This window comes from Diachasmimorpha longicaudata, chromosome 5 (genome assembly GCF_034640455.1).
Source record: "Diachasmimorpha longicaudata isolate KC_UGA_2023 chromosome 5, iyDiaLong2, whole genome shotgun sequence".
Lineage (NCBI taxonomy): Eukaryota > Metazoa > Arthropoda > Insecta > Hymenoptera > Braconidae > Diachasmimorpha > Diachasmimorpha longicaudata.
The window spans coordinates 7,620,163-7,640,271 of NC_087229.1; the positions used below are offsets into that span (position 1 = coordinate 7,620,163).

General features: G+C 37.3%; 1 protein-coding gene across 4 annotated transcripts in view; it reads right to left on the reverse strand.

The window, feature by feature from the left end:
- Positions 1 to 20,109, reverse strand: part of LOC135162019 (pseudouridylate synthase RPUSD2-like) — a 116,113-nt gene that overhangs the window by 79,907 nt on the left and 16,097 nt on the right. The window contains exon 1 of one of the 4 annotated variants that reach the window (XM_064120068.1): positions 4,404 to 4,622. The exons of the other annotated variants lie outside the window; for them this stretch is intronic. Within the exon in view, the coding sequence (XP_063976138.1) occupies positions 4,404 to 4,556 (153 nt within the window). The 5' untranslated portion in view covers positions 4,557 to 4,622. Of the gene's footprint in view, positions 1 to 4,403; positions 4,623 to 20,109 lie in introns of those variants that run through there. 4 annotated transcript variants of the gene reach the window in all.

A 20,109-nucleotide genomic window follows, 5' to 3' on the forward strand; every position in this document is an offset into this window, starting at 1 on the left:
ATTGTTTTGCCAACTGCCAGCCTTGCATCAAGGATACGTTATTTTCTTCATAAAACCTCATTGAGAAGAGTTTTTCACGCATCACGAGGCGTACTTTACCCTCAAAGTTCTCGTAAATTACCGTTACATAAACATAACTTAAAGATTCGTGTGCGTAAATTACGATTATTTTATTGCAACAATTCAGTTTACTTATACTCCTTAATAGTTGTTGCTTGAAAAAAAAATTATTACAAGCATAAACTACAATGTTTTTTTTAACTACGCATAAGTAAATCGTAAAATAAGCCTGTATTAAGATCGTAATTTACGATTTCTTAAGCGTGACATACACTTAACAGAACGTAAATTACATTTAGTCGTTTTTCTGTGTATAGATTCAACTTTTTCTTTCATTTATGATCGCCATTATCCATCTATCTAGGAAGCTTGACAATAATTTCTTCAGAAAATATTTGCGACAATCACCTGAGAAAAATAAAAAAATTGCTATTCAAAAATTAACTGATATAATTATTTTTTTCTTAAATCGCTCATATTTAACGGAAATTATGAATACGTAGTATCATCCGCATTAAATTTTACATAAAACTGTAATTTTTATATTTTATAACCACTTGATATGGCCTTTCCAATTTAAATTCACAGAGTTTAAATACTCAAATTAAATCGACTTCGAATGAAACCCTAGCGAACCCCAATCTTCTTTATTCATATTTCAATTGTTTTCTATTTAAGATCTGATCGTGAATAATTTCTCCTTCGAGGCATTATTTTTCCGTCAAACCCACAAAAATGATAGAATCAAGAAAAAAAAAACTAAAACCCTCATCAGATAGAACTGACGAACTATATAAAAAATATTCTAAAAATTCTTTATCCAAGAAAATGGTGCCCTTCCAAATATTATTTTTCCTCAGTTCACATCCTTGATCCCATTCTCCATTACAATTACAATTACAGAAGCCTCTCGCTAGTTGCGCGCCTATTACAAACCGGCTGAACGTATCCACCACTACCCCACCTATTTTATTTCACCCCCACACATAAACCCCGAAGATCAAATAATTTTATCACACAATAAAACCATTCATTCCCTCATTCCTCGAGAAATAGTCGGCACTCATTGAGGACCATAGCCCAATGGAAATTTTCTAATTCCTCGGAAATGACAGTGACTACAGTCATCTTAGTGCACCCCTAGCCAGCCCCTACTATAGTTACTCCCCGAATTTTTCTCCCTCATCCACCAAAATTAAATAAAATTTTCCTCAATCAAAATGACGGAATAAAAACATGTTCATCTCCATATGAATAAAATATCTCTCAAATGAAATATTTACAAGATATATAAAACTTGAAATTCACGTATTTTCGTGAATATCCGGAATTCATAGTTGACTTTTCAAACAGATATATTTCAGATCACGATAGAGCCGCAGAAAAATACAGCGGCAAAACTCGTAAAGACCCAGGTAATACGCCAGTCGTTGGTATGTTTCACGTTGCATTGGGCCCAGACAAATTTCATATTTTACGATAAGCCGATGCCGACAGTGTATGTGGAGTAGTCGTTCCTGAGAGCTTACATACACTAGAGTCATCCTGGATTCAACATCCATACATCCCCTTCCTTCCCTCTACCCCTACCCACCCCTTTTCAACCCTCTATTCCCATACATACATTGGGAAAGCGAGTGGCTCTGAGTATTTGTACTCTTGAGTTCTTTAAATTCCACGTGCGGACTCCCTTTGTGACATATTACATTCTAGCTTTTTATGAATAACGAGAAAATCTTGGGGTGCGTTGGTGATATTGATATGACTTGTGTGACATATAGAAATAGGTTATTCAAGTTATAGTTGATCGACTCGGTGGAGAAGTGGAGAGGGGAGAGGGGGGTAAACAGTGTATGTTTGAAGGTGCAACTGAATAATACGCTCCAACGTCAATGCATCACTGTCGAATACTAGCAAACGTCTCATTTAGTATTTAGGATTGATAATGGGTTTCAGGCATCAGCTGTGCGGATCAATTTGCCCGATGAAAAGCATCGACAAGCACGAGGATGACAATTACATGCAAATGGCAAGGGTTTGATGAGTGAAATAAATTTTGAATAAAAATTAGACGTTTAGAGGGTGAAACGTGGGATGAAATGACAATCAACTACTTTTTGGGTCAAGTTTTGATGGAAAAATTAGACTTGAAAGACTAATTTCTGGGATAAAAATAATCTTCGTTCCTCATTTCACCCCCGAAAGTTCAATTGTCAGTAAAATTGTCATCCTCTGTTCAGATCATATATGATACAATAAATTTTATGTCTCTCTCAGTAAAATAAAAATCATTCGAGAAAATGTGCGTGTATCTCCGTATGAAGCATCGCTCTTTGACCCAACGTTATCCGTAGAGCTTCGGGAATACAACCGATGAAAATTCAACTCATATTACATATTTTACGATATTGCGAAGTACGAGGTATGGTACAGGGGAAAATATATGGCATAAGATCGAACGCTATCGGATCCCGGTGGCTGATGCAGTTCAAGCCACGGGTGAAGCCGTTCTGAGGATAAAAACCAAAGGTATATAGAAATCGAGTGATACAAAACAAAAGTAATGGATTAAAAAAAAAAACTGTCGATCAAAGATTCACATTCTATTTACATCATTTCACACGGGCAAAACATACTGAAGTGTTTGAATTCTTCCGAATGCACACGGAAAAATCGTTTTTCATTCCCAATATTTCGCGCATGAACAACTTTATGAGGATCAAAGATGAACTGTCGGAGTCATTTTACCGTCAATATTGAATGTTAACTAAAACTCTATTTCTTCGTGATATTCAATAAAAAGTTAGATTCAAAAGTTTCATCGTTAGATTTTTTTTTTATTCACTATTTGATATACTCTCATTAATTCGTCTCATCCCTCAGTCAGTCTAGCTCTCCATCGCTCGGCTCATCTCTACTCTATCCATATTTCCCATAAAGTTTTTTCAGCCCCCGGATAATCCAATACACCCAACACCACTGCTCCCCCCTCGCACCCCCTCTTCGCCCATTCATCTCCCCCCTCAATTTCTCCCCCCAGTTACACCTCATCCTCGTACTTTGAATATTTATTCGCTAGCAACAAATTTCTCTCCTTTTTTTTTTTCTCCTCCCTCATCGTCTTCTCTAACTCATCCTCCCCAATATTCAGTTGGCCAACTTATTCCGAAAGTTTATCCTTACCTCGCCTCGGGAAATCCTCGCTTACATATTTTCATAGGATTTCCACTCCCCTATTCCTTCATCATCTAATCGTAATTTTTCTTTTTCCGTGAAATGGTGGCTGAGGTAGTTCAGGTAGATTGACGCTTTAAAGAACTTTTTGGGGGTTGTTTATTTCAGAGTTTATATTCTGGTGATTCAGAAAGTTTTGATTTTTATGGGTGGTTAATGGGATTGAGGAGAATTTTCAAAGAAATCCTCAGCATCTAATGAAAATCCGGGTAAATGTCCTTTCACATTTCCCATGAAATTACAAACTAATTCGATCGAATGTTCGTTCATTATGAGACTTTTTAATTTAAACTATAAAAATTACGCAATGGTGAGAATAGTCTGAGTGAAGGAACTCAGAATAAGACTCAGGAGAAGTATTTTAATGTTCGCCTCCTTTCATTATCTAATTTTAATCTTTGCATTTCAGTGAGACAGTAGCTGAGGTAATTCAGATGGGGTGACGCTTTTAAGGACTTTCGGAGGTGTTTATTTTGGTGGATATTATGGTGATTCAGTAAAGTTTTTATTTCCATGGTTATAGTGCACGTTGAAAAAATTCTGAGAAAAATTCTGGTGCTAGTGAAATAAAAGAAGCGCAAAATAATGGCCAGAAAAAAAATTCCACACGGGCACTAACAATTTTATTCGCTTCAAAGATAATTTTTATTAAACTTCTGTGAAAATAATTCAGAATTTCCGACAAATATTAACTTAACACCATTAGCTTTTTTCACAACCGAAAGATTGTCATTTTTTCAATACTTCAACCGGCAGTTTTTCAAGCTTGAAAATAATCCAAGTAAAATGGTTATTCTCATTATTTCCATCTTTCCATAATTTATGGTTAATCTATATTTTCAGTGAAATGGCGACTGAGTTATTTCAGGTAGATTGACATTTTAGAGACCTACTGGAGCGACTTATTTTTGGTGGGTTCGAGTGATTTCTATTTTTATCATTAATTAGCACGGGTAAGTGAATTTCCCAAAGACAATTTAATATTCGAAAAACCAATCAAAAATCACCAAAATATTTTCCACAAAATTACAAAAAATTTCTACCCATGATATCCCAACTCTTTCCTAATTACTCATCTCGATTACTATCAGAAGTATTGAATAGCGTACCTTTCTGGGTTCCGGCGCATAGATACCAGGCAGTGGTGCAAGCAGATGCAGCCCAGCCGGATTCGGTATACCGGAAGCTGGGTGAGCCGGTGGAATTGGCAGGGGCACAAGCTTGAGGCCCCAAGGTAGGTACCACGGTGCCGTATGATGCATACTGTTGCACTATCCGTAATCAATATATTTTTATTCCTCTCTCCAATCGAATCTATTCCACTCCCTCGTCCTCCTCCCCCCCCGTCACTATCACCCCCCTCCCCTTTTCACCCCCTCCACGAGTTTCGATTTTCTTTCACCGATAACAGTGATAAATCTCCACCTTATTCGTCTCTGTCGTGCCTTTCAACGAATGAAAATACACCGACGTATACCAACAACGATGAAAATGAAATGCCACCTTCTATTTCTCCCTGTTATTCTGTACCACCTCTCACCTCCCTCCCACCATCCATATATCTCCTTTCTTTTTTACCAATTTTTTATACTCCACACTGATGTTACTCGACTTGTCTTCTTCGTGTTACACACCTTGTTCGTACTTCCAAGATCAAAGAAACGACAAATAGGATAGCACTTCCGCGGCCTCCAGGGCCCACCGATGCCTCAGACACGATGAGAAAAATATATTAAATGAAAATAATAATAATAAAGGCCGATAAGGGAGGTGGGGGAGAGAGAAAAAAGTGGGAGTTGAGAATGATGAAGATTCACTCTATTATAAAAATTGATCCCTTCACGATCCTCCCATTGGTTGTCACCAAGTTTCTGATTATTCTCTCGTTCTCCCTCCTTATTCCAGGATTTGAGGATCAAGATTGCCTTGACATTTCCAGTTGTCTCGGGGCTCTTGATTATCGAAGAGATACGAATTATCGATGAATCCGGCTGATTTTTCACTCAACACAGATTCGCGTTTATTTTTGTTATTTTCTCCCTCACAGGATTTCAGAATTCCTGGATATTGGTAATGTTCGTCAATAGATAGTGATAGTTGTCACGCGAGCTCCGCCCGAAATTTATCGTGATGCACATTGTGAATGGAAATCAATTGACGAGTTATTCGATTACACGTTTTGTTTGTTTTTTTTTTTCCGGATATTCCTTGGGATATTTATCTATTCAGGTGTTTGATGATTAAGTCGGACCTGCGTTGCACTGGGTTTTTCGGGAATTGTTCAACACGTGGCAAACTGTTTTCATTCGGTTTTTTTTTTTATTTGGATAGGGTCTCTGGGGGGAACGCGGTGTCACGAACAGTGAATAATCCGAAGTGCTCGGTGAGAGCGCGCGGCCACGACTGAACAACGATCGGGCGACCACGCGCGAGCACATGGTTACCAGAGACCTCCCACCTATTCCCTCATCTGGTGGTATAGACCGAGGTGATACTGCGGGGATCACCCACTGGATGCTTTCAAAGTCCCGCGCACACGCCGAACTCGGTTCGATTTGATTTTCGGGTGTTTATGGGGTTTTTTCGGGGAAAATCAGGCGGAAAAGCTCACTGTGAGTAGAATCCAGGGAAGGAATAGTCGGGGTTAGAGGTTATTTTCAGGGTTTTGGATGTACACCGCTGAGAAGGAAAAAGATTTTCAGAAATATATTTTCAGATGTGGTAGAGAAAAATGTCAGCTTGAAAATTGATGGAGTTGACTATTTAAGGTAGCAGTCGAATAGTGCAATTATATCGACTGAAATTTCGATGATATAAATTTTCACTTGAAATTGTGGTTGTAAATTTTCAACAAATCGAATGTTCGCGGATATTTCAGAGAATTTGATCATTGAAAATTCATAATTTCAGGGGTAAATCCCTGAGGGCGATAAGTGGTAATTAGATTATTTTGACAAAATTCATCAAAAATCGGGAAAATTCGTAAAAATCACCCCTTTTTTACGATGTAGATGAATGTCCTGGGATTTTGATAGTGAATATTCAATTTCAAAGGCGAGTGGAAAAACGGGCTCATGTCAAAATCCAGGAGGGCGTGTTCATTTATAGAATTTGGGTACACAGCAGTGAGAAAGAAAGATTTTTGAAAAAATTATCTTTAGTATTCAGAGACAAAAATATCTTTCCACTAAAAATTATTTTAAAAATCAGGATTAAAACTGCATCAGGAAATTAATTTTTAAACTCCTCCCTCTACCCTGTAAATTACATTCAAAAGTCTCGGTCTCTCTGCGAAATTTCTGCCAAATTCTTCATGAAATTCTGATCTTCTGCAGAAATTTGTAAAATAATTCCCGACATTTTTCATGATAAAATTAAAATTCAATGTATGAAGAAAATCGAATCACGAACGTAATAATCCCATTTCGCTCGATGGATTTAATGGATTAGCTCATGAAAATACAATTGGCTACAAAAAATGAGCATTGGAGTAGGCAATTGCTACATTATTCTCACCATGACGGGTTTAAAGAAAAATTGATATTGGCTTTTGGATCATGTTACAGATTCTCCGCACACCGAATACAGAAATCCTGTGAAATAGAATGTGAACGAAGAAACCTCAGGGATAAATAATGGCCGAAATCTTTCTCGTTCACTTTCCTTTCTTACACTTCGTCCTGACTTTTTTTAAAGGATTTCAACTCACTTCTCTTCGTTGTCCTTCCTCCCCTAGCTACCACCTCGGCTGGTTTCCTCCACTATTTTATTCTTGGTTTATTTATTTTTTCGTTTGCACAGCTCCATTATTTCATAAGATAGTGGTGCGAGATTATGGAGGGAAAACGACACTCGGACGAGTGCACTTTTCCTGGTCTCCGAGTGAAAACGACAGTTCAATGAGAGGAAAAAGAAAACTGGTGTTGATGGAAAATTACGCAGTGGAAAATTGCTAATTTATCATGTATGAGTTGAAGCCATAATTAATTAGAAACATTAATTTTAAAAAATGATATTTCAAGATATATATTACTCTCCAAAAATGTGAAATTCAGATACTCGCTTTTGTTGTAAAAAATCCGGAAGAAATTATTGTAGAATAGCTACTTCCTATTTAGCGGATTTTCAGTTATTCCAAGGATTTGTCAGAGTTTAATACTGAGTTTTAACCTGTGGAAGACTTTCAGAATCTTTGCAGGTCGTCGACCGATTTTTTTAAATCCTAAGTTATCGTCTCACTGCGCCAACTGGTTTTTTATTTCATTAACACCTGTAAAAACCGAAATCCATCTCCGACGATTCTCTTTTCGCTAACAACCACTCAATAAATAATTCACTGGATTTTTTTTTATCAAAAAACTCCGAAAATTATAAAATTTCAATTCCAAATAGTTTCATTAATTATCAATGATTTTTCACTTAGCTATATATGAATTAGTTTTAATAGACCAGGATAGACGGTTTCTGCAAGTCGTTGGAAGGTCTGAAAATCCCCGAACGTACCTACAGTAATTTAGACATCGTCTCTCCGACTTCTTTAATGATCAAACTTTTGTAGTCATTAAATACACTGCTTTGATCATTAAACTTTCGTAAACCGACACCGAGGCTCAAAACTTTAGAAAATATTTTTCTATTGAATTTGTGTAATCAACCGATGAACATTTTATAGTCATCAGTTGGACTCTTGATAAGATTTTCTAATGACTGGCGAAGAATGTGGATCCACAAGCAGATCATAATTTTACTTCACTTTGATAATGATTTAATGGCATGCTCACCAAAAGAGAATAAACAATAAAATGGAATAAATCATGAAGACGTCTACTGGCCTTAATTACATTATTACAAACAAAATTCTTGATATGAAAAGCCCCAATCACTCCATTCACATGATATTTACCTAATTCCCTATTCCTGACTAGTTACTAAAAAATTAATGAATTAATTCCCTCTCCTCCAAAATTCAACGTTATTTTTACCCAATCACCGACTGAAACATTCCCGAAGCATTTTCCTATTTTAATGAGCAAGACAATTTGTACCAGCGACAATACCTCAGACAACTAAATTAACCCAACGTAATAATGAACAATAGAAGTCTCGTACAATTTTACGTGAGTCTCTTGGCATTGGCAAGACATTAATCAATGTCACCCCGTTACCCCGTCGCATCTTTCAACATCTTTCTGCCTTTTCCTCCCCTCCAACGATAACCAAAAACCTCTGTCGGTGAAACAGACGGAACGTTAAAATATAAAAATATATTCAAGATAGATAGTGCAAGAGGAGGCACGTGATTCCTGCAATGCGACTTTTGGGACGAGTAGTGTTAGTTGTGTTTGCTTGGCATCCCGGTGCTATCAATTAACGCTCAGCTAATCTCGCTCCATTAACTTTTGCCTGCTGGTTAGAGCCAGCAGCCAGACAATCAGTTCTATCGTGCACTGCCGAAAACTCTCACCGCAGCCCAGTATAATTGAATTATCCAATGGACAAATACATTATTTATCTTGACACGAGATTGTCATACTCTTTCACAAATGAACTCAATGATTATTTAAATTTTTCACGGAGGTACTGACACTGGTGACACGTCATTTTATAGTACCATTTATTGTTAATTGTGGAAATAATGTATTACGGGAGAATAAATCAATCTCGGGGGGAATTGAATCTTCCCCGCGGCGATAGAAATATTTTATTGCTTATTGTTATGAGAGTATTAAAATGATGAAATAATGATGATTGTGAAATACGAATCTGACATTCTTTGTGACGAATATTTCCGAGGTGACGAGACAAAAATATTGTGCATTTACTACTGCAGGGGAGAGTGACAGATGCAGATATATCACATCTTTTCTCCTGAACTGACGTACTAATCATATTTATTCCTAAGTGGAATAAAATGTCATGATCTGGGGAATGAAAAATCCATTTTAAAGGGAAATCAGTTGATTCAAAAATAGAAAAAATAAAGTAATCGCCACTGACATTTCTATAATTACAAACCACTCTGGGCAGTTGAAATTACTATAGCTATAATCAAAATTAGACGAGAAATCTGCAGTTCTCGATATAAAAATATTGGACAGCATATCAGACGACACTCAGTAACGCGTTACTAACTTCTCCGTACATCTATCTCATTTAGAAAACTGTCATCGTTTTTGATGATGTTTAAAAAAGTTTCAAGCAAACAAATACCCCACGGACCAGTCAATTTTTTCGCCGAAAAAATTTCCAACAAAAAATAACGTCCCCTCCCGGTGGTCCTTCACACCCTCCATTATTAAGAAAATGATATTTTCCCAAAAACCATACATAATAATCATTATTTTCTCTCATGAAAAAAAGCCTAAAAACGAACTCAAATGACTCCATAAATCAATCCAACCAACTCTCTCCATCTACACTCCCTCAGCAATAAGAAAGCCCTCCGAGTTTACCCAGACAAACTGCCTCGTCTCTCTCTCTCTCCCTCTGAACGAGTAAAATAGGAAATAATCTAGCATTTAACTCCAAGGAGGGTCTTCCTGGTGTACGAGGCGTGTCTGTACCCCCAGCCAGCCAGTGCAGCTGTCGTCGTCGCATCACTTCTTGTCTACATCGTGACACCTCTCCCATACCAGTGTATGCAACCCTCAGCTTTTATTTACCGACATGCCATCCTTACATTCTCCCTGGGAGAGAAATAATAGCCCAAAACAATTCACCATAACCGTGATAAACTTCAGAGATAATATGAACTCTGTTGCGATAGGATTAAATAGGTACAAGATATACCTGGTGAAAGTCTCCCACTGGAGGTCATCTACTGAGGCCCAAAAACCCACTGTGACTGCAAAACGTTGCAATTTTTAACGATGCAATTGTGCAGATTCACTCGGTGAGAATTTCACCTGACCTTTCAAATATTTATAATTTTTTTATATGAAATGTTGAGTAACAGTGAGTTGAATTATTTCCTCATCGGTGACCTATTCCAGGTGTTTTAAACATTGACATATGTACTTTTACCCCGTAACCCTTGTGGAATTTACAAATTACTCAGTGTCACTCGTCCATTAGGTAGAGAATACTCAACACTTTTAGTCATTAATTAACGAAACTATTCAATCGATGGAGATGATGGCTAAGCGATTGTGTAACCGGTTTTGTATGCGATCGGCCTTGATCTCAATCAATGTCTCTTAATGAAAATATTTTTTTTCCGATGTTGTAGAAGTGGGAGAGGGGGTTGTTCGGTGGCAGTGGGATGTCCTTGTTGAAACTTGAGTCTTGGGAACGTGCGAATAAAAAATGCGATGAGATCCTGTTGATAGTTACGAGAGGTGGATAGTGAAGATGGGAAAGAATATTGTGGGATTATAAACATGTTTGGGTTGAATAAAATGGGAATAAACTTTGGCGAGAAGGATGAAATTTGTTTAGGTGATCAGACACGATTCTACCCTACCAAAGACATCAAGTTTACGAAGAAAATTAAAATTTCAAAATTTAAATTTGAGTTATTATTTTTTTTGAAGCCAGAAATTTTGATTCTGACTATTCAAAAAAAGTACTCAAAATTCCGACATTCGTTCTTGCGGTAAAAATTCATAAATCCCGTCATATCAATTTAATTCACCCCATTAACAAACTTCCCAAAGAAATACTCCACCAAACAATTAACTCTCAACGACCCCATTACTCCCCCTCCCCTCCCCCACTCCTCCACCACTCACTACTAAAAATTCTCCAATATTCCACGCCATTACCTCCCCAATTAATAACGCCCGCAATCCCCTCAAATGAAATCCCCCTCCCAAACCTCATAATAATCCCCCTGGCAAGTGATCCTCATCCAGAAAAATATACACTCAAAGACGCCAGAGAGTCATTCCCCTAAACCCAAGACTTACGAGCACCACCCGGGACATGCAACGGCCATCCAACGTGAAATACGGTATCATCCCAGTTGGAAAAAGCCCCAGGATATGCACCACCACCTCGATCTCCATGATCCTCAACCCCTCAGTGTGCCACTCACTTTTGCTGTTCAAATCTTGGAAAAAAAAAAAAAAAAAAAACTCCCCAACGCAGACGGATAAAAAATGGGGAAGAAAAATAAAGAGAAATCTAAAAATATAAAAAGATAGATGAAAAGGGGTGAGGACGCGTGTGTACGTGCGACCCTCGAGGATGTGCTTGGGCCCCTCTCCGTGTGGTGCCGGTCGGTGCACGATACCACCAGGGGTGCCTGCACAGGTGGATAAAATACGGCCAAGTGCCCCCACACAGTGCTACCCCTTCTCTTTACCCTCATTTTATCCATTGAAAAGCCAACGGTTGCCTGCAGGCTCGTCGCAGGGGAGTAAGGCCAATGGTTAAGCGTGCGGTAGAGGCAATTTGGTATCTTTTACCGCAATGCAGAACATTGAATTTCAGCAAAATTCAACTCACCCCAAACCCCATTCCCTGTCCAAACTTCTCTCCATGTGTTATACAGCCATTTTCAAGACATCAAGCTGGCAAAAGTGACGCGTTTTGTGGCAGGGGATCACCACGTCAGTGAGAATTATTTTCACTTTGTTATATATTTTCGTTCATAGCTGGATAACGCTTTCGTATTGCGGTGAAAGATGGCATTGATGCTACCGTAAGGGTAAACTATGGTAAGAGGATATCTCTCCGAATAATAAAACTCGTCACTGATCCCTAGAATCCATTGAACAGTTTTGGATAACTGATAACTGTTTGTGAATAAAAATCAATGAACAATGGGAAAATTTTTTTCAAAACCACCCTTTGAAAATTCGATTCACCACAGAGGAGATGACAGTCAGAAATAAACGAATTTATACCCATCTCTGGTTCTATAAGCTCGTGTTATGAAATTCGATGTAGAATAACCTTTAATTCCAGCATATCAGGGTATCACTTTTCGGACGCATGGGAATATCCAATCCTTGCACGCGAGGGAATTAATTACTATTCTTTTTTTTTTTGTTTTAATGGGGTGAGCTGGTAGAGGATTTCAGTAATAACACTGGGTATTAATGTTTATTCGTACAGGGGGAGCTGGGATTAAAAATAAATGGTTCTTGGATTGTGAGAATAGAATTTCGAGGAAAAATACCTTGTGATACAACGAGTAAAATTAAATGTGGAATAGTGATAAGGTAACAGGATTAACCTCATCAAATTATGTTCTATCAATCGTCGGAGCTTATCAATCAATCACAAATTATCTTGCCGATCTTCATTACATTCCATTAACAATCTACTCCCCTAATCAGCGAAATCGCTAAAGTTGGTCCAGACTAAAAAAAAATCTAGTCTGTGGACTGAATTATTAAAATTCATTGGGTTTGTACCCTGGGAGATGGGGCTTTTGATTATCGGTACGATTACTTGCACATTTGGGCCGACCTTCAGGTCATTCTGGCCACTCTACCCCGGGGAAAATATCTATCCTGGATAGTAACATCAGTGATTTTTTCCGCGCCAGTAGATTTATATCTAAGAAAAATCCGACATAAGACAGAACAAGGTGTTAAATAGAAGTCAGCTGGCAAGAATCGATTTCCAACACACATCACGCAACAAACGTACGATTGTCAATAGACGAAAGACACGGAGAAGCTTCTTCCTCCCTCGGATCGAGGAGCATAAGCAATATATTCCCATTTTTCTGCTCTCCGGTATTCCATTGAGCTTCTTAGGAGCAGTAGCCGTACAGTCAGGAAACTGCAATTGGCAAGTGAGACAAATGGGGGGGGGGGAGGGAAAGAAGAGAGAAATTGGTCGTGGCAGACGACAGGGAATTCAGCTTTGGTCGAAAGACAGGGACCGTTCACTAATACATATATATATAATGCCAATTCGTATATGTGTATTGAATGAAATAAGAGAAATCCATGGAACAAATAACCGAGAACAATAATTCCACTGCTGATGACATTGGTACAAGGCAGCTGAGACGATTGCCGGAAACGGAAGCAGATCAACTTCACAATGATACAAATAAATTGATATATATATATTTAGAAAGATTTTCTTTTCACTTCACATTATGTGACCAGGAAAGTGAATTTAATGATTGTCGTTCATTAAAAATGATTTAATTGTTGTATCGCGTGCATCGCGCTAAAACTGCCACTTTATTGGGGTGAATATAAGCAGCGATGCACTGGTTCTAGTGCAGCACGCAATCCACGATTAATAAATATTTACTATTTCAGAATTTCCGGACATTTCAGACATTCAGGAGAAATTAGAAATTGTTGATTTATTGGAGATTTTTGTGCACTTTAGCGATGACGATACGTGAATACAATGGTAGGATTAAAAATGTTCGACAAAAAACATAATAAAAATTCCAGTGCACATTCAATTTTGGATAATAGAACGACTAGTGAAGGTCTTAAAGGAACAACAAATTGGTTTTTGGATCGAATAAGTTTCTGTCTGAATCACAGAGACATTTACGTGCAGGGAAATAGAAAATAATTCATTGGACGATAACAATTCCAATATAAATCGCATTTTATTGTGTATTTTCATTACCCTAAAGTCTCATCATGATCATAGCCTGCTGATTGCTGTCACATACTTCACAAACTCAGAAACGTAGAAATAACAAAAAGAAGAATAGTACCCGGGAGCAGTGGCACTGGGGTTTTCTATTCGAGTGGTTGACCAGTCCTCGGCTTCACCTCGAGCGCCCACCCCACACGAGTAAAAAGCCCCATCCCAAACAGCTCATAAAACTCCTGTTCCCTCATTAATGTCATCTCAGCAGAGTTTAACAATTCGCTAAATCCGGTCTCCGACTATTTTGAATTTCCAAAAATCCACAAGTTCTAAATTTGCAAAGTGACGTAAAAATCTAGAGAAACAATCAAGAGAGAAAAAAAAATGACTAAACGTAGATAATAGTTTTACGGCGTCTGAATAGTTCACTCCAAAATTCAAAACGAAGGCAAACAACTGACAAACAAATAACCCATTTGTTTCCCCTTAATCATGACAAGAATTTTGCAAATTTCGCTCGAACGAAGGTGGAAGTATTCAACACATACACAGAAGTGCCAAGTTAAGTGTATGTATCAGAGTTATTCGCATCTGTGTGTCCTTCCCTCCATTCCACAACGTCGGGTGAAATGTCTCGTGGCTTTATATTCATAGAACGAGGCGAGATGAGCGCACGAGGTGGCACGCTCACAAGCCTCAACTGGCTTTCGTAGGTGCATCAGAAGGAAGCCCATACCATACAGCAACACACTAGACTTGCCTCCTGGGATATATTGCCAAGGTGCATTCAGTCACTAGTCGATGACAAGTGTGACTCGGTATTAGTGTGAAACACTGGCTTGATATGAATCCAACATTCTCCCCCTTCCCCGTGAGTAAGATACCCGTCTACACTGTACGCTCCACTGAACTAGACAAGATTCATCCACCAGTACAATGAGAAGAGATGCCTTTACCCGCGTTTTGTAATATATATATATATATATATTAATGTTTTATTCGCGATCACAATATTTTGCCTATTGCACAGGGAATTTACGCGCATCACCTCGAGTGTAAATAATATTGTAATTTGCATGGATTCATTTTGTTGAACAATTGTCTCACATTATTGCAGGGGCGCTGAAAGCATATATCAAGGTGAATTTTCATCCCAAAACATTAATCACCGAGCAAAAACAAATGTCTGAATTTTCCACAATTTTTGACGACATTTTTTCACACCACGAAATGCTTGAATTAAATGTGAATTTGTCTGGAGTTGAAATATGAATTAAGGTTCCGAGTACCTGGTCATTTAAAATTCAGAAATATTTTCATTTCATCCAGACTTTGTGGAATGTCTGATGGATGTCTATAAAAAAAATATGTGAAATTCAGACAATGAAAGTTTTTCTGGGATAATTTTTCATGATGAATATCCAATTTTTCAAAATTTACCACGAGATTTCCAAGGTAAAAATCACGGTAGTCAAGAATTTCAAGAAATCACACATTTATTCACATGTCTGTCCAATCAGCTACTGGTATTCTAACTAAATTCCACCAATGAGAACAAATTACGTCAAGTCCAGTACATTTTCCGGAACGAACCGAGGAAATTCACCACTCCTTCCGCATCTCTCCATTGACACAGAATGAAAAGACCTAGAATGTAATTCCAGTAATCAACAACAACTTTTCCCTCGGTCCACGAAACAAACCTCACCAAATTCTAAACTCATCCTTTCACCACTCGCCACAGAAACAAAATATAACGACAAAAGGAGAATCTTCACCGAATCCATCCAACAATTATCAACTCCTCCTCCTCCATCCCCCCTTCACCATCACCCTGCAACCCACCATCAACTTGATATCCCATCGCTGCAGTCCGTGATATCGAAGTAATTTATAAATTAAATTAGTTTCAAACCGTTGAAAGACTCAAACCATTGAATTAACTGAGAACCGCACATTCAAATCGACATAAACTACAGTCGTTGATCTACGCTGAATGCAACTGACACTCTTCATCCACCGTTCGCTCTACCCCTGTACATCACGATTTTGTGCCAGTTAATGATATAAAATTAATGATTTTATAAAAATATTATTCATCCGTAGACGATTCTCGCCTTTCAATTATTCATCTCTCCACCATCCGCTATTTTTTTATGCTGCATATTGCGCTATTAAATAAATCCATCATCAATCCATTCACGGATCCTTTCAATCTAATTTCAAAATGAAATCGTCCCTGGGAAAAACAACTAGACGAGGAAATCCAATGCCGGTTTTAAAAATCAATTTTTTGATAGATCGAAGACAATTTCTACTGCAACATCAGTCTGACAGAACCATTAACTATAACTATTTAATTTCACTAAAAAAAATGTCAGTAAAGTACAGGTAGGAGGTGCGTATTGAATAAATATTCCCTAATTCAATAATAGTGGAGCGAATGTTCAACTGAAATTTATCTCTAACAAATCCATCTTCAATCGACTCACGAATCCTTTCAATCGGATTTCAAAATGAAACCACAAATCCGCTGGATGAGGATTTAAAGTGCAACGAGAGGAACGACTAGACAGGAGAAAAATCACGATGTAGGTTATGTGGAGAGGAGAAAAAAAAATATGAAAAATAAAAAAAAAAGTGATAAGAGTGAGAGAGAGAACAAACGTTACGAATCCTCGTCTCGTGGAAATCCGGGATTACGTTCCCTGTACGACGATGACAGTGTCATATCCTGCACATTGCACACCAGTTGGCAATTAAACTTGCAGAGAAAGATGGTGGGGTGAGGGGTGAGGGAGGAAAAGTGGGTGGAGGAAGGCTGGTAACAACGTGCGATAAATCAAAGAACAGGAACGACGGAGCCGCTGTTCACCGTTGAAATACAGGGATACTATACGTGCCTCTACTCACTCAGTTTCACTGGGTATTTTCTCTCCTCGTCATTTTACCCCTTCCCCATTGGTAACAGCCCGGAGGCAAAAGACACTGGAATTATATTTGGCTCCCCAGCACGTGGTTTGCAAGAAGCCCGGGAGCACTGTCTGTCTCTATCTCGGCCTATTCTCTTTGAATCATTCTTGGGACGGGATGGAGGGGTAAAAAGTACGGTGACAACATCTTTCTTGTGACATAACACTGGGGTAACCTGTTGCCCTGAGATATTTTATTTGAGGGCCGGAACGAGGGTTATGGTTTTTACATTGCAAAAGGCTTTTTTTTTATTTTTTTTTATGGAGTGGAGGGATATTTGTAATGGGATTTTTAAATTACGTGAGCAGATAAAAAAGGGCTTGAGGGAATTGATTACGATGGGCGATAAACATTTATGGAAATGACGAATTCTCACGGAAAGAAAAATTCCGAGGGCGAGTGAAAAAATTGTGGATTTCAAGGAAATAAAATTTTTTGAAGATTGTAATCAAGAAAATTAAATTGATAGTATAATTATGATGATACTGCTAGATAAAACGATTATCGAATTGATCTCCGGTCCTGAATAAGAGCATTTTTAAGTTGCAATCGATATCAGACGTATTATTAACCCGCGCAATAAATTTTGTCTGTTTCCTATTTTTCAGAATATTTCAAAACAATCACCGAATGATTTTCGAAAGACCTCTCTAGTGACCCAAAAAGATTTTTTGAAGATTTTTCAGAAGACAATGTTTTTTTTAGCGGAGGTTCTGAATTTTAAGTTGAGAACTATTTTAAAAAAACTTCTCAACAATCATTGTCTTCCCGAGATCTTCCCCAGAATGTTTTTTTGGTCACCAGAGAGACCTTCCGAAGATCTTTCGATAATTCTTCTAAAAATTCTTCAAAAATCTTCGGGAGACGAAACAATATCTTCAGAGGATGTACATTAAGGTCCAAAGACGGCAGCATATCACGTCTGTCATGCCTGATTTTCACACTCCGTATCCACTTGAAAATATTTATAAAGATATTGACGTCACCGTGCAAAACAGTAAGCATCAACAAGCTAATGTCTGACGTCTTACCCAACATGGCTACCAAGTAATTAAATCAAAAAATCTACCTCAATTTGAAAATAAATATCTGATAAAATTATCCAAAATTATTTCTAATTTTAGGACCATTATTTCACAAATAGCCTCCAATTACCATCTCATACCCCAAGTAATTGAATCATGATACGTTTAACCAGCGGACCATGAACTATTCACACTACTTAGTTCGATTTCAATTTCCCCGATCTATCGTTCGACACCTTAAATATTCATAGAGATGAAACTAAATTGATATCTTCACTTCTATATCCTCCTACTCTATCCGTCCTTCCTCTTAATCCTCAGTTATCAATCCATCATTCATCGATTGTTTTCTATTCCCACCGCCATCGTAAATAAAGAATTCATAACGCACATGTTTTTCATAAAAAAAAAAAAAAAATCCTCCAATGAATATTTAAATTTTTTAGCCCCGAAACTAACATGAGAGGTGATTGTACACCTCTCATTCCCCAAACTGCATATTGGACATTTGCCCCGACAACACTCAATGTTATCCTATTTTTCAATGGCTCGTTTCATCCAGTCATTCTTTTTTTCCCCCTCGTTTTATGAAAAATTCAATTTTACGTAAGCCAACAGTATAATGCGCAGAGGTCGTAGGGACAGAAAGTAAACTATTCGATGAAAGTTTTATAAAATTCACGTGTAGTGACGAACAACGGGTAATTTAGCTCAATATATTATGAATCAGGGTTGAAGTTCTGTTTGTAATGAAATTGTGGACATTAGGGCCAATAATGTTTATTCATTATGGCAAAATCAATGGTTTTGGAGGTCACAGTAACCCTCCATGGTAATGTTAGAAAAAAAAATTGAAATGCAATGAAACTAGTCCCATCAAAATGGAGCATATTTACTCATTACAACAAAATCAATCATTCCAGAGGTCAAAATTAAATTTTCCTGGAATAATTCAATTTAAATTCTCAGGTTCCAGTAATTTTCACGTAAAACAGTGAATTTTAGTAAACTAATGCCCTAAAATTCCAGTGAAACTGTAACATGACAATAATCTCCACCATTTCCTCATAAACCCAATCCAAATTAAAACTCTAATAATGAGGAACTACTTAATTTCCAATTACTTGAATCCTGGGCATTTCGTTCGAATTTCCAGTGAAATTTCAACTGGTGCTTTAAGTTTGCTGTTATGTGATGCTATTTTCCCGGAAAATACCACTAAAATCTTATCACTCAAAATGATTGACAAATATATACTTTTCTACCCCGGAAATCCTCCTTCGAAATTGGTCATAAATTTATTTACATTCACAATGTTTCCAGAAGTCGCTTTCAATACGAAATAAGGTTTCCGGAACTCTGAACAATTTCCATTATTCATTTATAAAGACTTGGATGTTTAAAAATAATATTTCCATTGCTCAGTATTATTTTTCTAATCTAATGAAATTGAAAACTTTGAATCACCCGGTCATAGTCCAGCATTGATGTTTCTTCGATTTTGCCGAGTCGAAGTGGGCTACAAATATCAGAAAATGACTTCCTCCATAAAAAAAAAAATCAATAACTCTTCATACACCCATAACTCCAATGTTGTATGGGTTCTCTTTTATTATTTTTTATTCTCCCCCATTATATTTTTATTTCCAAACTGAAGAGAATGTACTGTGTGAGCTTCCAAAGGTTTCTAGTTCAAGGTCTTTGTAATAAAGAAACAATTGCAAAAGCGGTCCCAGGTGAATTTAAACTGACTTACGCAATTAGCCTCACTTTCATTATATTTTTATTTGGCTTATTTGCTTCATTATCCATAAGAATTCCAAACGAATAATATAAATTTATATTTACGTTGTTATACACTAGTCATTCAATCCATGAATATTCAAGAAATCTCATTGGTATTCAGATAATCTGAGAATAATCTTCGTGTCTGGGTCACCAAGCAAGGGCAATTTATTCAAATTAAAGAAAATAGATTCATGTGATTCAAACATATACGTGTGAAATATTTTTTTCAAAATAAATCATGTAAGGTCTTTTCCTACCAGCCTAGTCACTTGTAATTCACCACCATTCACAGCAATTTAAATGATTTTAAAATCAATTAAAATTCTTTACTCAAAGATGACACCAAAAATTTCCCTACGTGAAAATCACAATAAGCTGACATTTCAGAGGAACTAATATGTCTCCATAAAAGAAGAATTTTTTTCATTCTGATGTAATTAAAGTAATGCAATTACGTTGGAGCGAAATCCCTCAACTTTCCTCGGATTCTTGTCCGCGTACCACAATA